Genomic DNA, 27461 nt, shown 5'->3' with positions numbered 1-27461 from the left:
GTTGGTCATCTACCGATAAAGAACGCCAAAATACACTCAAAATGGTTTTATTAACTCACCTCTTCGTCCACCAAATGCGATCTCTCATGCAACAGGAGATTTCTCCGCTTGGGGAAAACCTTATCGCACTTATCACAGCTGAATACCTCCTTTCCACTGTGTAACCTTTTATGATCCATCAGTGAATAGATCCTACCGAAATCCTTCCCACACTCGTCGCATCGAAACCGTTCCGCCTGCGCGTCGTGAACTTTTCGGTGATTTTTTAAATCCCTGGCTGCCGCAAACCCTTTGCCACAGACGTCACACTGAAATCGCTTCCCATTCCGGTGCCTCTGTTGGTGCGAATTGAAACTGGACCGAGATTTCAGAAACAGTCCACACTGTTCGCACTTGAAGCGCCGCCGGCTGTGGCATTCCACGTGGCGAACCAACTTTCGTGGTTCATCGAAACGCTTGGAACAGATGTTGCACACAAAGCCAGCGCTGTCTGCCACGTGGCCTTCCACTACGGAGGGTGGTCGTTCAAATAGTTCGCCGATGAGGATCTCCTGGCAGTCTACCGGGGTGGATGCCTGTTAAAAGGAGGAATGGAATTTTGATATCATTAAATAACTCGGGTATCATTTTATGCACTATTGTTAGAATGTCAGAACGAGTTGAATTTTTTTAATAATCCATCATACAAATTCTTCAATACTCTCATGTTTTTCTAGCCCCAGAATATACTGATTTTTGTCGGGTCACTTGGCTATCGGGCTGAATGAGTCAGTATTTAGGCTGAACTGTGAAGAGTGAGAGATTGAATTAAGAAATTGTTGTAAAAATCTTGATCTTGATTTAAAAGAGATCTAGGGAAAATTGTTGAAAATCTCGGAGCAAGAAAACGTTTTAACACACTAAATACCCAAAGCAATCGTATTATGAGATATTTTTTTGAAAAATTAGGAATATTATAAAGACAATTCTAAGGGATTTATGAAGAGACTTCAAAAGTATTTCTGAGGTGAGTTTTGACTAAGAAAATTTTGAGAGCATTTTTAAAAGTATGGAATACTTAGGACCGTGGACCCCCGCTAATATGAACAACATTGAATTTATATAAAGAAAGAGAGAAGGATTAGTAATTTCCATCTAATTACCAAGGGGAACGAATGTAAACCATTATACTTTTAACACACACTGAGGCAAAAGAACGTAAGAATTCCATAAGAACCACATATGAATTTTGTTTATTATTTATTGTTTATTGAAAAATTCAACTGACAAATACTGTCTAAATGAATAAAACTTAAACTAAATAGTTACGGTCAACGGTACGGAAAAGGCCAAGTAGCCGATGATGAAACACGTCAGCTGATACATTGAAGTCGAACATATAAAAAAAGTTGTTGAATTGCCGGTTGATTGCTCGAATTGGCTCGTGTTGTGTATAATTCCGGCTCCGTGGTTCCAAAAACAGAAAGTCGCGTTGACGAAGAGACCTCTCAGGGGCATACATATTTAGTTGTGACAGCAGTGTTGGGCAGTCAATGTCACCTGTGATCAGCTTTCCAGCGAACATAGCTTGAGCGACCGTCCGTCTCACCTCTAATGGCTCGATTCCCAGGAGACGGCAACGCTCCTCGTACGGTGGCAAGTTCGTTGGGTCACGCCAGTTGAGGAAACGAAGAGCATATCTCACAAACTTGCGTTGAACGGATTCAATTCTAGTGATCCAGCTAGCATGGAAAGGGCACCAAACAACTGAACTTGACTCCAATAAGGATCGCACAAGCGAGCAGTAAAGTGACCTGAGGCATAGCGGGTCACGAAACTCGTCGGCAATTTTGAAAATAAAGCCCAATTGTCGATTAGCTCTGGAGATGATGTCATTGTAGTGGATTCTGAAAGTGAGTCTGCAGTCCAAGGTAACGCCGAGATCCTTTATGTGCTCTACACGAGCAAGACAGCGTCCGTAGAGAACATAGTCAAACATGATTGGTTCGATTTTTCGGTAATAGGAAATAATGTTACATTTTTCTATGCTTAGACTCATCAAATTTCTGGAGCACCAGTCAGCAAAAATACTTAACATATTCTGGAGATCCCAGCAGTCCGAGAGGCTTTTAATAATTTTGTAGATTTTCGTATCGTCTGCATAGAAAACGCGGCATCCTGATGGTATCAGCACAGCAAGGCGACGTCGTTTTAAAAGATCGAAAATACTAGCGGTCCTAGGTTACTGCCTTGCGGGACTCCCGAGTTGTTTGAGAAAACATCCGATTCCGACGCGCCAATCTTGACATGTACATAGCGATTCACCAAGTAAGATCTGAACCAATCCACAGTAGTTGACGAGATGCCAAGTATCTCCAGCTTGGCCAGCAGGATATTATGGTCCACCGTGTCAAATGCAGCTTTTAGATCCATATACGCAGTATCGACTTGCCATCCTGAATCCATGCATCGCAGACAGTTAGAAGTGAACTGCACCAGGTTCGTGGACACGGAGCGCTTCGGGTAGAAACCGTGTTGTTCTGTATCGATATAATTTTTGCAGCGTGCGAACAGAGCACCATTTATGATAATCTCGAACAGTTTTGAGCAGGCACACAGGGAGGTGATTCCACGATAATTTATGACATTCCGTTTATCTCCTTTTTTGTGCAGAGGGAACAGATAAGAAAGTTTCCAGCTGCAGGGGAACTCACATTGCTGTGCCGAGAGATTGAATAGCCTCGCAAGTGGAAGGCAGAGATTGGCTACATGTGTGTTTTAGAACTGATGACGGAATGCCGTCATGTCCGGAGGCGAACGATAGCTTCAGTCTGCGTGTTGCGGCTATCACCATGTCTTCTGAAATGCGCGGAATAACGAAACTAAACACATCACGTGGCATCCCAACAGCAGCATCCAGCACTTGTGTTGGCGAAGCGGAGAAATCGTTGAACACTTGCTTGAAATGACGAGCAAACAAGTCGCATTTTTCTCTTTCACTATTAGCCGAGTCATTCCCGAGAAACATGGAACAAGGCAATCCGGATTCCTTCCGTTTTGAGTTGACAAACGACCAAAAACTTTTCGGATTCGTGCGAAGGTTCGCTTCCGTGCGTCTCACGTGTCGATTATAGAGAAAACAATTGTAATTTCGATAACTACGACTCGCAAAATTGAACAGTCGTTTGTAGTACGGCGAGCGAGAGTTACAATACTTTCGGAGGGCGGCAGAGCGTTGACGTTTTAGCACGCGTAGGCGTGGGTTAGACCATGCAGGCTTTAGCGGAGGTCGTCGAGCTGGGACAATGCGGAAAATAGCATCTTCCAGTGCAGCACTGAAAAAATCCACTGCATCATTCACGCTAGCGGCAGTTTCGATAAATTGACAATCAATTTCCGCAAGCGCATTGTTCAATGCAACATAATCGGCCCGGCGAAAGTCCAAAGAGTAGCACTCAGATGACGGCGTAAAAAGAATCGGCGCAGGTAAACTAAATGACACGACGAGAGCGGGATGATCGGCATCTAGATCAATCAGTGGCTCGACGGGCAAGGAAACAGAAGTGCCCGGTAGTGCGGAATCATTTGCCAGGACAAGATCTAGCAAACGTCCATTTCGGTTCGGAAAAGTATTCACTTGTGTGAACCCGTAAAAGTTAAAACCGTCCAAAAGAGCACAGCAAGCAACCGGCATATGCGAAAGCAGTGGATCAATTATTGGTATGCCACTGTCTGTAAAGCGCCACTGTAGACCAGCTTGATTGTAGTCACCAAATACGAAAGCGGGAGAGCAGGGCCACATTGCATTAGGGTTGATGCATATATTATGTCACGCTCTAAGCGGGAGGAGGGATCTAAGATTTTGTGACAAGCAACGCATTAGGTATAGAAAAAACGTGTCGATAGGGGGGACGGGGGGGGGGGGGTAAATTTGTCCTCGATTTAGCGTGACATAATTAATGCATGGGCCCTTATGAAAAATAATGTTGACCAAAAATAATAAAACAAAGCAAACTGGAACCGAACCATGGACGGTGAGAATACGAAACCCGTGTGTTGACGTCTTTCAACGCTTGGGAAAGGTTAAAGGCGTACAAGAGCTACCTTATGTTAGACGAAAATCATTCATAAGTCACGCTCATGAAATTCATATGTGTCGTTCATAAGTCGAGCCTTATGAAATTCTTAAGTTTGTTTGCCTCAGTGCAGACAATGTATGTACACTTGTACACTCATAAAATAAATCACATAGCCAGTGGAAAATATCCATGTGAATTTCACATAACTTTCATGTGATCCCATTATTGGAAATTGCACCACTAAATCACATGAACTTTATGTGTCCAATGAAATCTATATGATATCTCATATAGAATTTCTTATGCTATGTGATATTCAGATAAAAATAATTATTTTTGTTATTGGAAAAATATTATGTGCGTTCCTATTAGAAACTAGGTGAAAACTTTTTTCAGTGTATATTTTTCATCGGACACGCATTTAACGCTCATTTTTTGTTTGTTAAAGTATTGTTTATTTCTGTGTTAAAACATTAATTTACACGTATTATTGTTCCAGGGTGTCTACTCAATCCAAGGAATCAAATTCCCTGAGTTTTCCAGGTTTTTCCAGGTCGGATGAAAAAAATTCCAGGTGCATACAAATTATACACATTATTATTTTATCGAACCCCTCAGTTTGCTGGTGTTCACACTGCTTGCACATGTCGAAAGAACGTCAATTTAGATTTCAAAACAAAACTGTATCATGAATCAAAAGTAAATACTTCCATCATGAATTACCGGAAAATTGCTCTAGTTTCGGCATACGTATTTGCTTTTATTATTTTAAATAAAATGAGAAAGAGAAGGTGAACATTGTGGAGTAGGAAATGGTTGCTCAGAAGGAACACCGGCAGGGATTTGGCTCATCTTGTCCATCAAGAGCTGCGATATGAAGAAGAAAATGGATTTCAAAACTTCACCCGGATGTCGATACCAACTTTAGACAAGCTAGTGGGAAAAGTTCTCACTAGATATACATGATTCCTTGAGTTCTGAAAATTTCTGTTAACAACTCAATTCTGCAAGGTCTTCAAATCTTCTGACGTCCCTGAAGTTTTGTTTCTGTTCTCCGGTAAAATTTCTTTAAAGATCAACAATCTTTCCTGACAATCTGCAAATGTCTCGGTAGTTCTACAGATTTCTTTGACGTTCTGTGTGTTCTTCAGAAGTTCAGCAAATTTTCCTAAAAACCTACAAAGTTCCTGAATCCCTGAAGATTTAAGATATTTGAAGATCAACAATTATCTCTGATGTTCACAAAATTTCTAATAATCTACAAACTTCTCGAAAGTTCTGTAATTTTCTCTGCAGATTTTCATGATTCAATGAATATCTGCAAATATCTCTGAACATCTATACAATTTTCTAAAGAATTGAAAGATTATCTAGAAATTTTTGAGCTTTCCGGAAGTTTTAGGAAGTATTCTGAAGTTTTTCTTATTTTTTTTTTGAAGCTGTGCAAACATCTCTAAAGATCAGCGAACTTACCTGAAGTTCTGTAAATGTCTTTCAAAATCCAAGAACCGCAGTAAAATTCTTAAAATTTATTTAAACATCTGCTAATTTTTGAGTAGATTTACGATCTACCCTCTGAACTTTTCTGAAGTTCCTAAAATTTATTTCAAATTCTGTGAAGTTTTCTGACGTACTGAGTTTCTGCTCTAAAGATCTACGAACTGCCCTGAAGTTCAATAAATTTCACAGTAGATCTCCGAACTTTTCTAAAGTTCTTTAAATTTCTTTGTGGATTCTTGATCTAAAGATCAGCGAATTTTCTGACGTTCTACAGACTTCTCTTAAGGTCTACGGACTTCTCTGAAGTTCTTTAGATCTATCTATTTCCGACTACCATGGAGTTCTGCAAAATATTGTACTTTTGTACTTCGCTGCGATTTGTTTCTGGAATTGAGGTGCTTTTCTGACATTTAACGAATTTTTCTGAAGATCTCACATTTGTGTGAAACTGTGAAACTTTCTGTCAAATTCCTGCAAATATCTTTAAAGTTCTGTAAAGTTGTCTTAAGCTCCGTAGCCAAGGAGTCAAAAGTATCTCCAAATGACAAAATAACAAGCGATCAACGAACCGAATAATAACGCTATGTCAGAAGTGGAAAACAATAATGATATAATCTTCACCGTTCTTTTTCATGACAAGCAGCTCGTGCGAACCAACTCATTCGGGGCGGTAGAAGGAAACGAGCAAATTGTTAATGGGAATTTTTTTGTTATGTCTTTTCCCGATTCATATCAAGCTATGTCCTCATCCGTGTATATTGCAACAAAGCAGGCAAGCAATATATCATTATCCTTCTACCACTCGGATCGAGCTTTGTTACAGAGCGAGTTTGTCATGGTAGTCGTAGCAACCGTTTTGTCTGTATCGTTGGTTGCTTTATGTGTTTGGATTAGCTGTCCGTAGCTCTATTCCCAAGATCTTCAAAAAAAAACTTGAGGCTCAATAAATTTCTCAGTAGATCTGCAAACTTCTCTGATGTTTTGTAAATTCCTCTAGGGTTACCCTGAAGATTTGAAAATTTCCTTGAAGATTACCTAAAGTTGTCAAAATTTATCTGAAAATATTTGAGCTTCTTTGAAGTTTTAAATGTCTCTCTCAAGATCTACAAATTTTCCTGAAATCGTGTAAATATTTTTTTTTTAATCGCCGAATTTCCCTGAAGTTCTGCAATTTTTACTGAAGATCCATTAACATTTCTGAGATTCTTGTGATTTTTTCAGAAGTCCTGTAATTTTTTTTTTTCAAAGTTCTGTAGCTTTCTTCTGAAGATCTACGAACTTTTCTTATGTTGAATAATGTTTCGAGAATCTCCAAACTTCTGTGAAATACTTTATATTTCACTGTAGATTCTTGGACTTGTCTGAAGTTATGCGAATTTCCCTGAAGATTTGCAAAATGTCGCTTATTGTTTTACAAATTGATTTGAAATTATTTTTGCTTGCTTGAAGTTTTGAAAATTTCTTTGAACATTTATCTGAAGATCTACGACCTCTCTTGTGATTTTGTTTTTATGAATTTCTGTTAATAGCTTTTAATTTGTTTGTAGTTCTGTTCTCAAGATCTACGAACTACCCTGAAGCTCAACAAATTTCTCAGTAGATCTCCGACCCTCTCTGAAGCTCAAAAAAAATATATGTTGGGTCTCAGACCTGCTGTCTGGCATGCTTATTCTTAAACAATACATGCTTCGTACACGGTAAGAAAAAAAGTACCCAAAAGTAAGTTCTTTTCACTCATCTCGGCACTATAGTGCAGGAACCCAAAAGTAGGTAAGGCGGGTCAAAGTAGTTTTCATTTACTTGTGTGCAATTCTTATGGAATTTTCCACTAGCTTTCTACCCAAAAGTAGGTTAGTTGTACCCAAAAGTAGGTAAACATGATTATACGCAACGTTGGGTTCCCACACTTTACTACCCCTGTTGGGTGGTTTTGCTCCTCCCTTTTTGACAACATTAGAAGGAGAAAAGGAGACAAACTAGTCAATAGTAGGTAAAAGTGAACTGGCCGTTGGGTACTTTTTTCTTACCGTGTATGTTTTCTTTTGACGGTTGCCAGTCTCTCTTTTTCGGCTGTTTCCTTTTTACGACGATTTTGATCCTCCACATACAAATCAGCGAAGAGCGAGCGTGACAAGACTCTCTGAATGAACTTATCTCGTTCGCACACGTTGTCTTAGCTGTCAGATGCTTGTCAAGTTCAGTATCCTTAAGAAACGTTTCGAGAAACTGAACGAAAAACTTCTTTTGAATTACGAATGAATTGATAATTGGAAAACTCCCTGAGTGGAACCAAAATTCCCTGAATATTCCAGGTTTTTCCAGAAAAAAATAAAATTCCCTGTAAATTCCCGGTGTTCCAGGTTTTTCCAGGTAGTAGACACCCTGTGTTCACAATCGATGTAAAAATTTAGGGCACTAACATCTATTGTATCGTTAACAGAATTAACATAGTCGATGTACAATACAAAGATTTTCAAAATTTCGTTTCGTTTTCTTAGCCCTATGTTCAAAAGTTCTGGTCGAAGCAGATCCTCGATGGACAGCCTTTGCCAGCCACCGAGTATCGTCGTAGTCTTCTGCTGTATGGAAGCCCATGCGTGCGCCACGCGGGGGCAGGCGCTTAACTTGTGCTGCAATGTTTCAACCGTAGCGTTGCAGTGCAAGCAGCTCTCGCCGGCTGCCCGTTGGATGATCTTCATCAACCTTCTATGCTCCGTCTTCTCGTTGATCAGCATATACAAGCTGCTCCGATGGCTTGATGACAGTTGTTTCGGCCCGATATTCGACCAAATACGTCTCCAGTTTGATCCAGGATATTTTCTCTCGACCCGTGGTGTATCTGTCCGCTCCAGAAGAACACGATGAATTTGGTCGCTGGAGGGGTGTTCTCGGATAAGTGGGGGGAGAAGTGGAATTTGTTGGGCTAATAGTTTAAGGCAAGGAAGATCTGCGGGAGGAGGAATTGCTTGGTTCAGAAGGGATTGATAATAGGGAAGGGAGCCACTATCCTGTAAGTGACGGTTCACCAGAAGCGCTTTGCATTTGAGTGCCGGTAGCTGCAACTTTAGTCCGCCAGGTGCTTTGTCTCGTGCCAATTGTTCCATAGAAACCCGCGCCGGTTGGCCGCGCCACAAGAAGGAACCCATGGTTGCTGTGATTTTCGCTGTGTGGACACAATATGGTGGAAGGATTGATGCCACGTACCAAATCCTTGCCGTGATATAGGTATTTAGCAAAATAACCTTCTGTTGAAGGTTAAGTCCCCTCATCGAGTGCAGCCACAAATGTTGAGCAAATTTGGTAACTTGAGCATCCCAATTAATCTTAGTCATTGCGCGGATTGAGTTAGTGAAATAAATGCCAAGAATCTTCACCGTTTCTACTGTTTGCAACCATTCAGTGGATCTCCATCAATGAGCCCGACGTTGATTGCAACAGTTTTCAATCTATTGAGCTTTGCGCCGGAGGCACGTTCAAAACGTCCGAACAGGTCATTGATGCGCTCAATCACGCGTGTATTGGTAACTATAACAGACACATCATCTGCGTAAGCTACCACGAGATCGGGGCCGACGAGTCGCTCCAGTTGTTGCAGAAACGGATGGAGGTAGATGACGAACAGTATCATAGACAAAGGGTCCCCCTGGCGAACCGAACGTTCGATGGCGAAGCTCTGCGAGAGATGCCCGTTGACCAGCAGGCGAGACGAAGATTGTCCGGCAATACGAGCCAGTAAACCGACGAAGGCTGGGTTTATCCCCAACTGCCGCATCGTTCCATAGAGAAATGAGTGGGACACTCGATCGAAAGCGTGATCGATATCGTAGCTTATTAGTTTCCCTCTCCGCTTCCTCGCTATCAGCTCTGCAATGCGATCCTTCAGAGAAAGAGTTGCTTGAAAAATTGAGTGCCCTTCGTTAGAGCACTTCTGCGCATCGCTCAAAACCGGGTACGACCTCAACACAATCTCCAAACGAGATTTGAGTATCCAGCTTTCCATGCTCGGTAATGGCGGCCTGTTTGTATGAATATATGTATCCTTCACTGTAGTTTTTGACACTAACTGGAGGGCGTATGTTGTTCCATTTTCTTCTGTTCCTGGGAGAGGGAAAGGGAGGGATCAAAATCCGAACCTCCAGATAGTACAGTGAAGAATAGATTAATTCATACAAACAGGCCGCCATTACCGAGCATGGAAAGCTGGATACGGCTGAGGATTTTGTAGTCTGCGTTTAGAAGGCTGATCGGTCGGTATCCTCGTGCCGTGTTTAAAGTTCCTCTCTTTCGTACAAGCACGATCACTCCATTGACGAACTCCGCGGGGAGCTCCGTGGCCATAGCTTCGTTTAAAGTGAACCCCACACGTTTCAATATATTGACGCGAAGGGGAATTATTGACAATAATATTGATGATGTGAATACACCAATATTGTCAATATCGATGTATTGACGTCAATATAGAATGTATTGACAATACGATTATTGTCAATAAAAGCAATCGTGTAGGGTCCACTTAAAACGAGATTTAACTCTCGGTGGATGCCGTCGAACGTACGTTGGTAAAATTCGACGGGAAGCCCTTCGCTGCCAGCAGCCTTCCTTTTAGCCGATGTGCGAATAGATGACATTATTTCTGCTGTTGTTATTTCAGCCATACACGCCTCGTTTCGCTCGTCACTTTCTGGAATCACTCGTTCGCAGTGGAAAGAAGATTGTGCCTCCTCGCTCTCGTCAGACGCTGTGTAAAGCTCCCTGAAGTAGTTTAGCAGGTGGTTTTCAACTGTTTCGGAGCTGTTTAGAGTCTCGCCGTTCCCGATACCCAGCTCTGTTACGACGGTTTTTTCCTTCGCCTCTCGCCAAGCTGGAACGTGCTGATATTTTCCCCTGCGATGAATGTATCGTTGATACGCATAAAGTGCTGGGAAAACATTCGCTGGTGAGTAAGCATCTGCGCTTTCACACGGTTGATCGTAGCCAACATCGTTGGATTTTGATAGTAGTTGTTACATGCTTGCCGAAGCTGCGAATACAAACGTTGGTGTTCAGCATGAAATTCCCTGTACACCTCGCGAGATTTCCAGCGAAAAAAAGAAAGAATTTTCGGTTTAGCGCATGATATCCACCACGTTATCCAGTTTGGAAAGTTCCGTCGCTGTTGGGTTACATACTCCCCCCTATTCTGCGAGTCACGTGACTCTCTCTCACCGGTGAGGTGACAATAGTCACCTCGTGTGAGGTGACTCTCCATTTGATTTGCATGGAGAGTCACCTCACACGAGGTGACAATTGTCACCTCACCGGTGAGAGAGAGTCACGTGACTCGCAGAATAAGGGGGACTGCCATCTAATCTGGAACTCTTCGATGTTCTCTGCAGTGAGAATTTGGGGACGAAGGGACCAGTAACCGCGGCCAGGTTCACGTCCGAGGCTAGGGAGGCATATTCTTGCGGTAAGCGCTTTGTGGTTCGTAAAAGAGCATACATGCGTGTCTGCACTGCACTCCGGAGATACGTGCATAGACCATTGCTGACGTATATGCGGTCGAGCCTGGAGACCGAGTTGTGCGTTACGTATGTGGAGGAGGGGGTCGTGGGGTACAACTTAACCCAAACATCGTTGAGTTGTAGCTGCTGTACTGTGGCCTGGAGAGCGGGGCTGCTGTTGAGTCACATGATCGTAGCACACAGTTAAAATCTTCGGCAAGTATTAGATGTTCGGTGTTATGCCGAAGATAAAAGGCGACGGTATTCTTGAAAAAGCATTCTCGCTCGGCACGCATTGCTGTGCCCGACGGTGTATATACGTTTGCCAATGTGGTGTTTTCAACCCGCAGAGCAACGAGCCTGCCATCCAAGCTCTTTTCTATATGGGAAAACCGAATGTATTCTTTTAGCGCTATAGACGGATTTCACGCCAACTCATCCAGTGGTTGGCAGCACCCTCTCAGAACCTTATGGAACTTTGTGGGTGTGGAGACTTAGCAATTTTAAGCAACTTTGCGTACTTATTTTTTTCAAAATTTATCTCGCCTAACATTTGATAAGGGTCAAAGTTTTTTGTCGATTTGTTTTTCAAATCGATATAGCTTAAAAATGACAAGCCCTACAAAAAAGTGATGTATGGCGAACTTTTAGCAAATAATCTGAAATTTTATAAAAAAATTTAAATAAAATAAAAAATCGGTTTCTACACTCTAAAAAAAAAATATTTAAAAATTAAAAGTCATTTTCCCAAAAATGGTACCCCTCAGATTTGCTTGATATTTTTTCTCATGAAAGGCAATATAATTACCTAACTTTTCTTCATACATCGCAAAGTGGGCGCTTTTAAGGAAAAAAAGTTGTTCGAACAACAACTTTTTCATGTTAATTTTTTTTTAGCGTGTTTCACTCAAAGTCGAATAGTAATACGCGCACAACCTTATTAAAATTCGATTAAACTTTATGGGTATACTTTTCGATAATCTGGGCGAAATCTAGCCTAACATTTGAAAAGGGTACAGAGAAGTTACCTGCAAATCGTCCAATAAGAGTTCAGAACAAAACGTTCTAATGAGGAACAGCCATCTCAGCATGGTTTGCACTTTCCTGTGATGGATTGTATTATAATATATGCATACACTCTATCCAACTTCTATAAAACCACCCTCAAATTGTTCCAAATCAACAGGTAAACTAAGTAAAAATCACTTAGTATGTTTTATTCATGAAAAGATTTCAATTCATGTATTTGTGATTAATTTAATTAGAAAAATAATCATTCATTTATTTTTATGTATTAGGTGTGTCCATTAGTAAGCAATATGCATATATGTTAATACCTCATCTCTCAAGTGAATACATATAATAGCGCAGGTAACTTAACGATTATTTAAGGCATGCCTAAAATAATCGTTAAGTTACCTGCTATATAGCAGTTAGTCACATGAGAGATATAAGGTATAAACTTAAAGCACCGCAGTCTGTTTCTACCGACATAATCTAATATTTAAGTTTGGTGATATCACAACAATGCTCATAGTTGCTGTAGTGCATAGTTGTTGAAAGTGTAGTGCTGCATAGTTGTTGAAACGAAAAAGTGTTTATATATACAACAATGGAAAAATCTGCTGAATTGATTATTAAAAGGGTGCAATGTAGTGCCAACATAAACAATCCCAATTGCAGCCGCAATAATTTACGTAATTTATCATCAAGTCTCATAGAGAAAATACATTCATGGGGCTTTGATCATCAATTGGATGTAACAATGCGTATTTGTGAATCATGTCGTGGAATTTTAGTGCACAATAGGACACCTCTCCCGAAAAAGAGGCGATCGGATGGAAAAGAATCAAGCCATGCTCGGAAGTTTGAAGAGCCGCAACCATCAACAAGTCATCAGCAATCAGAACATCAGGAATTTGATGATACACTAGGTAAATAATAATAACTTTAACTGTTTCAACTGTGTGGTTTAAGGATTGTACATCGAAGATACAACTTCATTTTCAACATTTTTTTAGAGCACGAGCTGGATGAACCGCTTATCGTACAAATTTGATCGATTGGTAGGCCAACCTCGGTGAACAATCTATCAAATTTTCACGACTGTACGATATGCGGTTTATGCAGCTCGTGCTCCACAAACATGGGGAAAATTCAGATGCGGCTTCGATGTACCGTAAACGGGGATGTCTTTGATAATGGAGGTAACTTTGATAATGCAGCTAATCCAAAAAGTTATGACTTAATGCTCTTCGTATTCATTATTTTGGAAGGGAACATCGGTTTCCTATCCAAAATATTGCGTACGATGTGCCTTAAGTCATAAATTTTTGGCTTAGCTGCATTACCAAAGTTACCCCTATTATCAAAACCACCCCCGTTCATGGTACTATCACCTTAACAGCGTTATATATTAATGTGTGGTAATATTTTTTTTTTTCTTTTCTTTAATTTTACAGATACAGATCCATCGCTAGAATCAATCCCATCAGCGGATCAGATCCAAGGTCCATATAATGTGGAACAATTCAATTGTATAGCTTCAACCTTACAGTTATCACCAATTTCATCGAGAAGTATGAGAAGTATGAATTATCGTGTTTAAAAATCTGCAGAGATCACAAAGGCAGTGCGTAAAAATATATTTGGGATGGATTCAGACGATGTCAACAAATCAAATGATTTTGACGAAATGATCATGCAGTTAAAGGAGAAATTTAATTTGCCTTCTACGAGTACAAATGACAAATTAAAAGTGTTATCAGTGCTCCCTAAATCATGGTCAGTGAATCAAATAGTTAATGAGTTTAATGCACCCCATCATACAGTGAAACAGATGAAAAGGCTAGTCAGAGAACAAGGTATTCTTTGTAGTAAGAAAGCAAGAAGTGGTCATGGATTTAATGATACTGAAAAACAAATTGTTTTAAATTTCTTTGACAGTGATGATATTAGTAGGCCTATGCCAGGAAGTAATGATTATGTTTCTGAATATCGAAATGGATATAAAGAGCATGTTCAGAAACGTTTATTGATGATGTCTCTTAAAGAGGCTTTTATGATTTTTGAAGAGAAATACAAAAGTGTTAAAATCGGATTTACTTCGTTCACTCAGCTCCGACCAAAGCATTGCATACTGTTGGATAGTACAGGTACACATAATGTATGTGTCAACATGAAAATGTTAAATTGATTATTAATAGTGTAAAATTTGATTCATATAAAGAAATTGCAGACAAAATACTTTGCAGTAGTCCTATTAGAACCATAGATTGTTTTTATCGTACATGTGAAGAATGCATTTCCACAGATAGTATCGTGAGGGAACTTACATCAGTATTAGAAGCAGATGATATGGAAGAAGTTTTATTTCAACAGTGGTTGACTACCGACCGTTGTAATTTGGAAACTATTATTAAACCTGCAGATGAGTTTGTTCAATATTTGACGGAAAAAGTTGAAAAGCTCATAACCCATGATTTTATTCATAAAGAGCAATCATCTTACCTAAGTAATAAAAAAAATTCTCTTCAAAACGGTGAAATTTTAGTGATTTGCGACTTTTCTGAAAATTATTCATTTATTATTCAAAACTCAGCACAGGGGTATCATTGGAACAATAATCAAGCTACGATACATCCTTTCGAAATTTACTACATAAAAGAAAACAAGTTGGAAAATTTAAGCTTTATTATTATTTCAGAAGTATTGACCCATGATACAATAGCAGTTCAATTATTTATATCAAAATTGTTAGATTTCATTAAACAATCTATTAGTTTCACAAAAATTACTTTCATGTCAGATGGAGCAGCGGCTCATTACAAAAATAAAAAGAATTTTGCCAGTTTGTGCAACTTCAAGTCCAAGTATGGATTGGAAGCAGAATGGCACTTCTTCGCAACGTCTCATGGGAAAGGCCCATGTGACGCAATTGGAGGAACTCTCAAACGAATGGCAAAGAGAGCAAGTCTTGCTCGAGATTATGGAAACACAATCACAACTCCACAAGAACTGTATGACTGGGCAGTTAAACAAACAGATACAAGCATAACAAAATTGAACTTCTGCTTCATATCAAATGATCAATACACAAAGATGTCCGATGAACTCAAGGAGCTGTTCAGTCATGTAAAAACTATACCTGGTACACAAAAATTTCATTGTTTTGTACCTATTTCTCAAAACATAATTTCTACTAAGCGATTTTCACATTCAAAGGAAACTCCGAAAAATTTCACTCTGTTTCCGATAGACTAATAATCAATGAAAAACTCAAATTATGTATGGAGAGTTATAGGAAAATAAATTATGCACTAAACAAAAACACTAGAGTTTTCATTTATTAAAACACCATTCGAAATGCAGGAAAATCCTCTGTATTAGGCCCTTTCAAATGTTAGGCTAGATTTTTGTTTTAAGCACGCCCAGATTATCAAAAGGTCAAAATCTTTATGCTCATTAAGTTTCAACGGATTTTAATAAGGTTGTGCGCGTATTACTATTCGACTTTGAGTGAAACACGCTAAAAAAAAATTAACATGAAAAAGTTGTTGTTCGAACAACTTTTTTTCCTTAAAAGCGCCCACTTTGCGATGTATGAAGAAAAGTTAGGTAATTATATTGCCTTTCATGAGAAAAAATATCAAGCAAATCTGAGGGGTACCATTTTTGGGAAAATGACTTTTAATTTTTAAATATATTTTTTTAGAGTGTAGAAACCAATTTTTTAATTTATTTAAATTTTTTTTATAAAATTTCAGATTATTTGCTAAAAGTTCACCATACATCACTATTTTGTAGGGCTTGTCATTTTTAAGCTATATCGATTTGAAAAAAAATCGACAAAAAACTTTGACCCTTATCAAATGTTAGGCGAGATAAATTTTGAAAAAAATAAGTACTCAAAGTTGCTTAAAATTGCTAAGTCTCCACACCCACAAAGTTTCATAAGGTTCTGAGAGGGTGCTGCCAACTCCGAAGACGAGTTGGCGTGAAATCCGTCTATAGCAGTCCCCCTTCTCGAATGATCGACATTTGCGACAACGTTATAGCCAGGAATCGAGAGCTGCTCGTTCTCCACTTCTTGCAGAAACACGATGTCAAGCTCCATCGTTCTGATAAAAGTTCGGAAGGCGTTGAGTTTTGTTTCGCTGGTGATCGTGTTTACATTGATAGTAGCGATGTTGTAGCTGGCGATTGGATTCACGATTGGTTTTCCAGATCCCGCTCGTCATTGATACCATCTCGTCGCTTTCTGGTTCTAGGGCGTCCTCTAGGGATTGAGCTGTGCGTTGACATTGCCGAGTCGTCTGTCTTGTTGCCATCGGACTTTCCACCATCAGGGGGCTGTTGACCGGACGTGTTGGACAGCGACCTTTTCTCCGGCGGCGGTTTTGGACCCGATACGGGTATGATGGGGAGAGTGAGTGAAGGAAATTGTGTCTCCGACTGCGTGTTAATTGGTTTTTGTGTAACCGACAACAACTGCTGTTTCGGCTTCTTCGACGGTGGGGGTTTTGTCTGCAACGTTGGCTTTTGGCTCCGTGGCTTCGCATTTGGTTTGGTTGGTGTTGGTGCAGGCTGCTTTGTCGCATCGGCATACGACTTCTGCACTAGCAGCTTTTTGTTCTGCACGCAGGTGGCGCCGATGTGGATGAAATCCCGGCAGTGTCGGCAAGTTTGATGTTGACCAAAATAGGATAGCAACGCCGATTCCCCGTCGATAGTGACCCACGACTCGATGTTGTGTTTCACGATCATCTTGGCAATCCGAACACCAGTGGAAATGCCCGGAAAGTACAAATCACCTCCGCACATGTGTTCGCGAACTGAGATGACGTCACCGTACGCGGACAGGAATTTGATGATGGCTTCGTCCGATACGTCCTCAGACAGATCATACAACTTCACCTCCACTGCCCCGTCTTCCATGGTTATTCGCAGGGGAACCATCTTCCCCTCACTCACTTGCACTTCGTGTTTTCCGTCGTGTTCTTCGCACACTTTTTGTGCCAGCTCCAGGTCGACAACCTTCACGAAGGCACACCCGAGACTTCTGCTACACTGTATTCTCAGCACTTCACCGGGCTTTAAACCCAACATGGTTCCAATAAAGTTTTGCACTTTTGCATAGTCCGGTTTTTTCGACAACATCGCATAATCTATGCGGAATGTTATTCACGCGACGCGCCATCGTGGAGTCGTAGTACGCGGGAAAACGCTACGGCTCGGCGATGGAAAAACGCAGCGCGACAAACGATATATAGCTTGAGATCGACTTCCAGAAATAGCGATAGCGTAAGTACGTCTGCTTGGCTCGGAAGTTGAGCGCTCACGAATTTAAATGTGTCATAATTGGTAGTGCCGCCAACTGTGGCGCGCATAAGGGCCACCCACATTAGATCCATTTGCGTTGCGTTGACGTAAAGTTGACAGTTAGACAATAGATTTAGCTGTCACTTTGCCGCAACGCGTCCGATCCGGATCTAATGTGCGTGGACCTATAGTTTGACGTTTTCACACTACCGCCATCTGTTGAGCGTACTGCCCATAACCGTGTACTCACCAGATGGCGATAGTGTTTGACTGATGATGATTTACAGTGAAAAATAATCAATGCGTTTTATGTCTGTTTGTCTATGCTTTTAATTTAAAAGATTTTCAAAAAAATTGCCTAATAATTCAGATTTTTTGGATAAATTCGATTCAAAATGAATAATAACACGCACCTAAAGGGTGTCCACGATGAAATTGCCACACTATGAAATTGCTCTAACTTTTTAACCGTTGGGTAGAATTTAATGAAAATTTGGGTGGATATAGTTCATAGTGCATTATTTACATCCTGCAAGTTTTAAAGTCCTGTGATCAAAACTCGCGGAAATGGAGTCGAAAGAACAGCTCGTGCGTGATAAAATCTTGCGCATTCATCACGAGAACAAGGATCTCTCGCATCGTTCCATCGCTAAAACGTTGGGAATCACGAATTCCACGGTGTCGCGAGTGATTAAGCGGTTCGAGGAACGGTTGACCACCGATCGGAAGCCCAGAAGTGAAGGAAAAAGTATTCCGTACAACACCAAAAATCACAACCGCGTAGTTGGGGCCTTCAACCGAAATCCGAACGCCTCCGTTAGGGATGTGGCTAAGAAGCTGCACCTAAGCCGAAGTTTTGTCCAGAAGGCCAAAACTAAGGCTGGACTTCGAACGTTCAAGGTATAAAAGGCCCCTAATCGCGACGAGAAGCAGAACAAGTCCGCCAAAACCCGTGCCAGGAAGTTGTACCTCAACATGCTGACGAAAGTTGAATGCTGCATCATGGACGACGAAAAATATGTGAAGACCGACTTCAAACAGATCCCCGGCAACCTGTTTTTCACGGCCAAGGAGAAGTTCAGCGTTCCGGAGCATGTCCGCACTCAGAAGATGTCCAAATTTGCGAAGAAATTCCTGGTTTGGCAAGCCATCTGCACGTGCGGGAAGCGGAGTGCACCTTTCGTGACCCAGGACACGATGAACGGACAGGTGTACATAAAAGAGTGCCTCCAGAAGCGGCTGCTTCCTCTCCTGAAGGCCCACAACGTCCCAACAATCTTCTGGCCGGATTTGGCCTCATGCCACTACTCCAAGGACGTGCTGAAGTGGTATGCGGACAATAAGGTCAATTTCGTGCCGAAAATGTTCAACCCTCCCAACACTCCGGAGCTCCGCCCCATCGAGAAGTACTGGGCGATTATGAAGCAGCACCTTCTTAAACGACCTAAGGTAGTGAAGACAGTCGAGGAACTGAAGAAAGTATGGGTTTACATGCAAAAAACGGTTGATTCACAGGTTGTGCAGAATCTTATGGCCGGGGTTAAGGCCAAGGTGCGGGCATTTGCGTATGGACTGTAAATAAAATACGAATAAAATGGTAAAATGAAGTTTAATAGTTATTTCTCAATCCCTGAAAATTTGATGGCAATCGGATGAAAACTCGAATTTTGCGAATCAATTTTGTGTGTAGCAATTTCATCGTGGACACCCTTTATAGTCGCTATATTCATAGTCTGGCGGATAGAATCTCAAATACATATACTACAGCTACAAACGAAAATAACTAGGAAAGTATTGTCAAGTTACTAAAAATGTATAAGTCTTAAATTTTACACTTAGCTGTTGGGCGTCAAGCGCCTTCGGTCAGCAAAAAAGGCAGAGAATCTTCGGCGAAGCATATTCCGTGTCAAGTGGAAATCGAACATCGACGCTACTCGGTTGAACACTCGCTGCAAGCCGTAAACAGTGCTCCCCAGGCTATAATTAGTTCGAAGAAGTGGAAGTCTTAGCATAAGACTGTTGCGTAGTGATCGAGTTTGAACATTAATGTTCACTTGTTGCAGAATTGCTTCGCAGTCGATTCTTCCTTGCAGAGTATCGGCGACGGTTAAGGCTCTAAAAACATCTCTTCGGATACGTAGGGGCTCGACATTGATCAATTGGCAACGATTCTCGTAGCTTGGAAGAGCTTACGGAGCGCGAAGCGAAGAAAACGTCGTTCCACAGATTCAATTCGCTCGGCCCCATTAGTGTAGTTCGGGCTTCAGACTGCAGAGCAGTATTCCAACGTAGATCGTACGAGAGAGCAATCGAGCGATTTCAAGCAGTAAATGTCTGTGAAGTTCTTAGTAATCTTGAAGACAAAGCAAAGATCCTGGACGCTTTGACGACGACATACGATATATTATGGTGTGAGTGTGTCAGCTTTGAGTCTAGAAAAACCCCTAAGTATTTTACGCAATGCACCCGTTCCATAGTCGTGCCTAGTAGTTTGTAGTTGAAAATAATTGGTTGTTTCTTGAGTGAGAAAGTAATGACTGTACACTTAGCTGGGTTGACCACCAGTCAGCAAAGATGTCAATCTGATTTTGGAGAGAACGGCAGTCGACAAGTGAGCGGATGCGCAGAAAAACTTTCAGATCGTCTGCAAACGATAATCGCGGCCCTGTGATAACATGGTGAACGTCGTCGAAGTAAAGGAGAAATACCAATGGTCCCAGATGGCTACCCAGAGGTATACCGGACATTGCGCAGAAGCTTGCTGAGCGACAAGTACCCAAAGTTACTGACAGTTGGCGCTCCGTGAGGTATGAACGAAACCATCTCAAAAGATTTCCACCGAGCCCTAGCCTATCAAGCTTAGCGATCGCAATTTCGTGTTTCAGCTTATCGAAGGCTGCCGTTAGATCTGTTTGGGTCCCCCTAATAAAAATAACCATAAAAGAGAGCTTAACGACGTGTTCGGAGTATCATCCAAACCATTTGTGTGATAGTTTACCCATCCGGGATACAGTTCGTTTATGGTATTTGTTTATTAGGGCCGAGCAATCAAACTGTCTGTAATATAAGACGTTGGGCACAGCAGGTTCGTAGTTGTGGAACGCCCAGTTATGAATCCGTGTTGATCTATACTTAGATATTGCTTGCAATGCGCATTTAGGGACTCTATGACAACCAATTCAAAAAGTTTTGATACAGCACTCAGCGACGACGTGATTCCCAGGTAGTTGCTTCCCTTTTTATGAACAGGAAACATATCCGCAGTCTTCCAGCAAGACGGAAAGATGCCGCTGGAAGGAGAGAGCTGAAATATGTGGCGCTGTGGATCTAAAAGACAAGTGATGTTCGGGTCCAGCCTTAGCTGAAGTCTTAAGTTTAGATGCTGCTCTATAAATCGTATCTGTAGTGGCTTCGACCATGCTGAGCGTTTGGTTGACCAAAGGAACATTACTGGCCGCGGAAGTAATGAGATAAGCGGAGAGTTGCTCGTCTTCAAACACACTAGCAAATTTGGCTGAGAACAGGTTGCAAATGTCTTGTTGATTGCCAGCAGTTTCACCATTTAAAATCATGGAAGAGGGTAAGCCGACTTCCCTGCGTTGCTCATATACGAAGTTCGTTGATCGATTATCTTCATCGATTTTCACTTTTGCGAATAACCCGACTGCAAATGAATTTCCCATAGAGTGTGTTGTTTCAGGCACAAGCTAAAATCATCTTCTGTCGAACTGTGCTGTGAGCTTAGCGAGAAATTCGTATATGTTGCCGTGGTAAACCAAAGAGAAAGTAGATGAAGAGAATCGATCAACGAGGATGTTACGCGAGAATTCCGAGAAGAGTTTTCTGTTAGTTTTACCAAGAATTTCATGATATAGGGGAAAAGTTGGCTTCGGAAATACCTTAACCTAATATCGTCAGGGGGTAAACAAAGTCCTAGAGCACTCAAATTTGGCCAATAGTTGCTCTGAAACACAATGTATCCACATGTCAAAATTGAGCTCTCAAGGACGTTGTTTACCCCCTGACAATAATAGGTTAAGGTATTGCCGAAGCCAACTTTTCCCCTATCTCATCATAATTCTACGGGATTAATACCTAATAAGAATTGCATAGAGATTGCTGACGTTTATCGTACGCACACTACATCACGCATACGTATACGCAAAATGTTTTCGAAGGGAAAAAAATCTTCATAGCGGAAAATTTTCCCGATGAAAACAAATCACTGACGCAATCATACTTTAGCAATCTCTATGGTAATTCTGATTAGAAACCGTAAAAAATAAAATGTCGGAAAATTTTAAGTTGAGTTTCGGTTTTCACACGTTTTTTTTTTTTCAAGTCCGGTATTTTACTTTAAGGATCATGTCAATTAAACCCGGATTGGAGTAGGGATGAACAATCCATTTGCAATATTGGTGAGTAATTAAAATAAGACGAATAACTGATTGCAATTATACAGCAAAAAAGTAAGTTTTTCTTTTGGTAAAGACTTGCACTGTTTCACTTATTAGTTCTGAAAATATAGCGTACAAATTTGGCCATATATTAAGGTTTGTAGATTTTTACCAGTTCTCCCTTCAAATTCCCGGTTTTCCTGGTTACTTTTCAAATTCCTTTATTTTCCCGTCATCTCGTAAAATGAACTTTTGAATGCTGAAGAATTGCTCTAACCTTGTCAAATGAAGAGCTAGATAAAAAAAAATGGTGTTTTAAGGAAAGTTGCAGCCAAAACTACTGCGTCAAATTTGGTAATCCTACAACAATCAAAATAAAACAGAAATTGAGGACAGAATTTAAATAAATTTTTGTCACGCTAAAATTAAATTTTTTTCATGACACTTTGATTTATTTGCCTTACTTATACTTTACATGATCACTGATAAGTCTCAATTGGGTTTTTTAAGGGTATTTAGGTAAATGCATATTCGTAATCTGCATTAAAAATGGAACCGAAATCCAAAATTTCATCAGTGTAGAAGCACTGGAACTATTTTTAATAAGTATTATACTAGCAGAAATCACCAATTTCCAATTTTCACCACTTTAAAGTACTGAAATGATCACTGTTCTCGATGCATCTTTTTAATCGGGTTTCCACTGCACTTACCCCTGCTTCTTCTTCCACGAGTGTATGCGTCTCGAAGGTTTCGATTTCCTCGTTCACTGCGACACTGTCTATCGAAATCTCACTCATTTCATCGCCCAGGTTTTCACCGGACATTTTCGTAACAATTTCCGTCACTAATTTATTGCTGTGATGAAAGTTGTTGAGATTGCAAAAAAAAAACAATTTTATTTTTGTTTTAACCCACACTAATCACCGGCAGCACAAATTTGTAAAAAACAACCATTTCTGAAGGGCTGACAACATCATCATTATCATCGATGGCAGTGAAGTTGGCGTCGCGTCATCATCGCTCATTTTTGACGTCTGAGCAGTGAGCGGCGAAAGGAGACATTTTCCGATATAAATAAGCCATCTCGAGTATAGATACTCATTTAGTAGATGTGCGGGTACCAAATGTTGTATCCAAACGAGCATTTCCATACGATTTGACAGTCCGTTTGAATACATCAGCACGTCTATTAGGTGAGTTTCTATAACCACGAGCGGAGCGGATCGAGTGGCAGCTGCCGCAGCACTTTTCATGTGAAGAAAAACGAGTGGCTTCACATGAAAAATTGCAAAAAGTAATTTTCCTCTAAAACAATGGACTCTGACACTGAAACAGCGATTAAACATGAAAAAGTGGAAGATCAAGCCGACAGTGGCAGCGAGCCGGTGGACGTTGAGGCCCAGGTGAGTGTTTTGGAACGATTTTTAATGCGTGAAAAAATACCAGTTGGTTTGTTGATCGTCTGACGTCAGTGCATCTTTGATTTTCATTGTAAACCTCCAAGCTTAATCCGAGGTTGAAAGGATGCTGGAAAAGGTTCTCCATTAGATTTACATTTTAGCGGTAGTTGGGGTTTTGCTTGATTCGGAACAATATGTGGAGTAAAATAATGCCAAAAAGTGTATTTTGTCAGAAGTGGGATTCGAACCCACGCCTTCAGAGAAGACTACGACCTGAACGTAGCGCCTTAGACCGCTCGGCCATCCTGACTTGTTGGGTGGCGGCGGTCCGGGAACGCATTTTCATCATTGAACTCTAATGGTACCGATGATTGTTCTTCTATTCTCAGCCATCGCCCCCGCCGATGCTGCCGGCGCACGGCCTGCAGTCGATGTTCGATACGATCGACTATCTGATCGTACAGGATGGATATCAGTGTGCCGCCTGTCCGATGGAGAAGCGTCGAGCGTATCCGAATATGCCGGCGTTGCGGCGACACATGGTAAAGCACGTCAACGGAGGACGGGCATGCGGCGGAAAACGGGAAATCCGATGCAACCACTGCAATCGAACCTTCGAACGGGTCGATTTACTGCGGAAGCATCTGTTGGAAGCGCTGAACAAGGAGTACGGCGGTAATTACAGTGCCGAAGGTGATGAGGATGACGATGGAGGTGCTGTGACGCCGGTGATCTACATCGTCAAAGATGGATGCTTGACGTGCTCGGCTTGCGATGCGGAGTTCGGAGCGGTTACCCGGTGGAATAAGGAAAAATTCAAGAAGCACGTTGGGATGCTGCACTGGAAACATCCGGCGTTCAAGTGTGACGAGTGCGGGAAAATGTTCCACAAAGCGGACAGTTTGGAGAAGCACATGATACGCCACGCTGAATCGCTGGAAGTAGGATGGATGGGTGAGTTGTAGGGTTTCTGTAATCGTTGCACTTGTTAAGATATTCTGAATATTCTAGGAACGGAACCGTCAACATCCAGTGGAAGTAAGCTAGGACTGCACGATCCAATAGACTCAAAAGTCCCAATTGAAGATTTGCAAGATCCGATGGACACGTTGCACACACAGGAACTACCCCTACCCGAGGTGCAGATTAAGGTTGAACAGGATGAAGAGGAAGGAAGCGATGAGTCCAACTCCAGCGATTCGAGTTCGTCTTCATCTAATTCTTCTTCCTCCTCCTCTCCAAGTTCCGACTCAGACTCGGAGTATGAACGCGCCAAACGCAAGAGGAAGAGCACACCGAAAGCTCGCAATAAGAAACAGGTAAAAACTCCCTCCCGGAAAGTCCCCGGCGAAGCTGATGGCTCCATCATTCTCGCCTGTAACCTGTGCGACGAAGGATTTCTCGTTCAGGAGCTTCTGGATCGCCACATGGCCCAGAAGCATGATGACCGGGACCGACCATTCCGATGTACTGATTGCGGAAAGACCTACATGACCAATGGGAACCTTCAGGAGCACATACGAATGGTTCATTCAGGAATTAAGTTCCCCTGCAAGGTATGCAAAATCAAACTGTCTACCAAGAGCTCCTGGAAGCGTCACATGAAAGGTCATACGGAGGAAGGTTTCAGCTGTGAAATCTGCAAGGAAAAGTTCACCTCGCATTCAGTTTTGGCCAAACACAAACGACGAGTTCACGAGAAGGTGGCCAAGAACTTCATCTGCCTGGAATGCGGCAGCACATACGACAGCAATGCCGCGTTACGGGAGCACAGAATATCCCACACGAATGAGCGCCGATGGGAGTGCGAGCAGTGTGGCATGAAGTTCAAACGAAATCACAATCTAATGAATCACAGAAAGACGCATCTGGTGGAGAAGGCGGTGGTGACATTCAAATGCCAGGAATGCGACGAGGAGTTCACGACGAAAGGTGCCCTAACAGCGCACCGGCCCGTGCACGGTAAGGTCTGCTGTCGAATCTGTAAACGAACCTTCGATTCGCAAAGTGAGCTGATGCAGCACCGCAAAGATGACCATCAGCTCTTCAAGCTGCCCGGAATCGAATGTCGGACGTGCTACTTGAGATTTCCGAATTCCGACGAACTACTTCAACACCGCAGATCAACTCATCCCGACGATGACTCGATGCAGTGTAACATTTGCAATGCCTCTTTTGCAACGCCAGCAGCGCTGAGAAACCACCAGCGCGGTCATCAGCGAGTAACCCTGTACAATTGTCCCAACTGTACGGAAACGTTTAATTCCCAACTGCTGCTCGATACGCACCTGAAGAGTGTCCACTCGGACGCTAAGAACCACATGTGCGACCTGTGTGGCAAGGGATTCCCCACTCGGAAGCAACTGGCCTCGCACTTGATGAGACACCGTAGACCACAGAAGCAGCACCATTCCAACTTGCCTGGGCACTATATCTGCGACATCTGCGGCAAGGAGTTCAACTTCCGAATCACCCTCAAGCGCCACGTGTTCAACATTCACACCAATGAGAGCAAGTTCCAGTGTACGGTGTGCGATAAGGTGCTGGTTTCGGCGGAGGGATTAAAGCTGCACTTGCGAAGTCACTCGGAAGATCAGATGGTGGTTTGTGACCTGTGTGGCCACAGTTTCACGCAAGCCTACCGACTGCGGGTGCACATGGCTCGACACGAGCGCGAAGGAAACATTTTCCGCTGTCACATCTGCAACCGCGTATGCCGTGATCCGAAGAAGCTCGAATTGCACATCAAATCTCACACCGGAGAAACGGAGCACAGCTGTGCTCCCTGTCAGCGCCACTTTGCCACAAATCGGCACTACCGGTTGCACATGAAGCGGATGCACGAATCGGAAGCGCACTGTCCAGTGTGCGACAAATTGTTCCCCACGGAGGCTAAGATGAAGAGCCATATTCGGATTCACGACAATCCCCACATGTTCGAATGTCCCAAGTGCTACACTTGTATCAAGGACAAGAAGCACCTGGACCGGCACCTGAGACAGCACAAGAACGATGGCATCCGGTTCCCGTGTCGCTACTGTCCGCAAAAGTTTGTAATGATGAAAACGCTACGGTTCCATATGTCCAAGATGCACAAGGATGAGGATAAGGAACTAGCCGGGCACGAGATGCTGGTGGACGAAGAAGGCCCCGGAACCATGGGCGATGATGACTCGGAGGAAGGCTTAATGGCCGATCAGCGCGAGGATGAGGTAAGTGTGGGTTGAATTTGAATAGCACTATGTTAATATGTAGTTCGATAGTTGTGAAATCGATTGTGTAGCACACGGAAGTGTTGAGAGATGATTTGTCTTCGAAAATTCCTTGCAGTTTGAGCGTGAACATTGATGACCGTCCATAGAAATAAGCACAAAGAACCCAAAGAATGGGGCTTCGGATCAGCAAACCAGTATCTGTGTACTAATTGTGGTGAATCTGTATTTTCAAGAACAATAACGGTGGGCGTTGGCCAGATTTGGATTTTTCAGATATAATCCTAAATAGGACCTAGATTATTTAATACTCTAGTAACCTCAAGTCCGTGCTCTGTCACAATCTTTCATTGTGATTAATCATCACTCAAAGGGTTAAAATATCAAATTTGGGGCGAATTTGAAAGAAAGGGAACTTGGAGTGTAGAGCGCACTGCCCACTGGACGATTCCGAAGCCTGGCCAAGTGAGTGGGGTATGGGTTTATTTGAGCCACATGAAAACCTCATTTCCTTCAATTACTACTCCATTGCAGCACACACCTAATAATGATCACTAACCTTCACATAGTTTCAGCATTATCGACATTTATAATCAAAAGGTGAGTTGTAAAGTATAATTACCATGCATAGATATAAGTTAATGTACCAGAACCTGGACGGTCACGAGCCTACCCAGGGGAGGAAGCGGATACGACCACCCATGTGTGTCTAGAGTATCGTACGAGCTGACGAGTGCAACGGGAAGGACAGTAGGTGTATAGACTAGGGGGTTAGTCCCTAGATAAGCCAACTTAGGGGTTGGCACAGCCTATACACTGAACAATTACAATTACAACAATAACGGCGCCGGACACGTGCTTAGGAATATCGGCAAAGGGAAAGATTGGTAGTTTGACAGACACTCCACACGCCATAGGAAAGGAATTTATGTTAGTGGAAAACAGGGAATAAGGAAAACAACCGGGAATTTGATTGGAACTTTAACATATAATTGTTATTAATAAATATTCAAAATCCGATGTCTCGAACATTTCTCTTAGAATTTCGAATCCAGCTCCATAATCTTGAAAAGTTTTCTAAGATCAG

At 42.0% G+C, this 27461-nt stretch overlaps 2 protein-coding genes and 1 non-coding gene across 3 annotated transcripts; 1 reads left to right on the top strand and 2 right to left on the bottom strand.

Moving 5' to 3' along the window:
- Positions 1-27: 27 nt before the first annotated feature.
- LOC135705989 (gastrula zinc finger protein XlCGF7.1-like) lies at positions 28-22678 on the bottom strand. The gene is made up of 2 exons (XM_065227757.1): positions 22473-22678; positions 28-575 (listed from the first exon to the last, which is right to left on the bottom strand). Exons 1-2 carry the CDS (start codon positions 22584-22586, stop codon positions 51-53), a joined length of 639 nt encoding a protein of 212 aa, XP_065083829.1. The 5' UTR covers positions 22587-22678; the 3' UTR covers positions 28-50.
- A 277-nt stretch (positions 22679-22955) lies between these two features.
- Positions 22956-26456, top strand: LOC135705365 (zinc finger protein 595-like). Its single transcript, XM_065227060.1, has 3 exons — positions 22956-23165; positions 23552-24116; positions 24174-26456. The coding sequence occupies exons 1-3, from the start codon at positions 23076-23078 to the stop codon at positions 26387-26389; spliced, it is 2871 nt and encodes a 956-aa protein (XP_065083132.1). The 5' UTR covers positions 22956-23075; the 3' UTR covers positions 26390-26456.
- Positions 23390-23472, bottom strand: TRNAL-CAG (transfer RNA leucine (anticodon CAG)). The gene has a single exon. It is a non-coding gene; the product is annotated as a tRNA-Leu (tRNA).
- Positions 26457-27461: the final 1005 nt, after the last annotated feature.

This window comes from Ochlerotatus camptorhynchus, unplaced genomic scaffold (assembly GCF_037179485.1).
Source record: "Ochlerotatus camptorhynchus isolate MF236.1 unplaced genomic scaffold, CSIRO-AGI_Acam_v1.1 ptg000022l, whole genome shotgun sequence".
Classification (NCBI taxonomy): Eukaryota; Metazoa; Arthropoda; class Insecta; order Diptera; family Culicidae; genus Ochlerotatus; species Ochlerotatus camptorhynchus.
The sequence above is the reverse complement of the archived record's forward strand: the minus strand, read 5'-3'. Positions and strand labels throughout refer to the sequence as shown.

What these genes read in the sequence shown, in the direction of transcription:
- LOC135705989 (XM_065227757.1), bottom strand. Translation starts at nt 22,586, where the DNA reads ATGTCCGGTGAAAACCTGGGCGATGAAATGAGTGAGATTTCGATAGAC. An exon ending in TCGTGGAAGAAGAAGCAGGG is followed by an intron (nt 576 to 22,472) that starts GTAAGTGCAGTG and finishes TCCTTTTAACAG; the next exon opens with GCATCCACCCCGGTAGACTG.
- LOC135705365 (XM_065227060.1), top strand. Translation starts at nt 23,076, where the DNA reads ATGGACTCTGACACTGAAACAGCGATTAAACATGAAAAAGTGGAAGAT. An exon ending in CGGTGGACGTTGAGGCCCAG is followed by an intron (nt 23,166 to 23,551) that starts GTGAGTGTTTTG and finishes TTCTATTCTCAG; the next exon opens with CCATCGCCCCCGCCGATGCT. An exon ending in GCTGGAAGTAGGATGGATGG is followed by an intron (nt 24,117 to 24,173) that starts GTGAGTTGTAGG and finishes TGAATATTCTAG; the next exon opens with GAACGGAACCGTCAACATCC.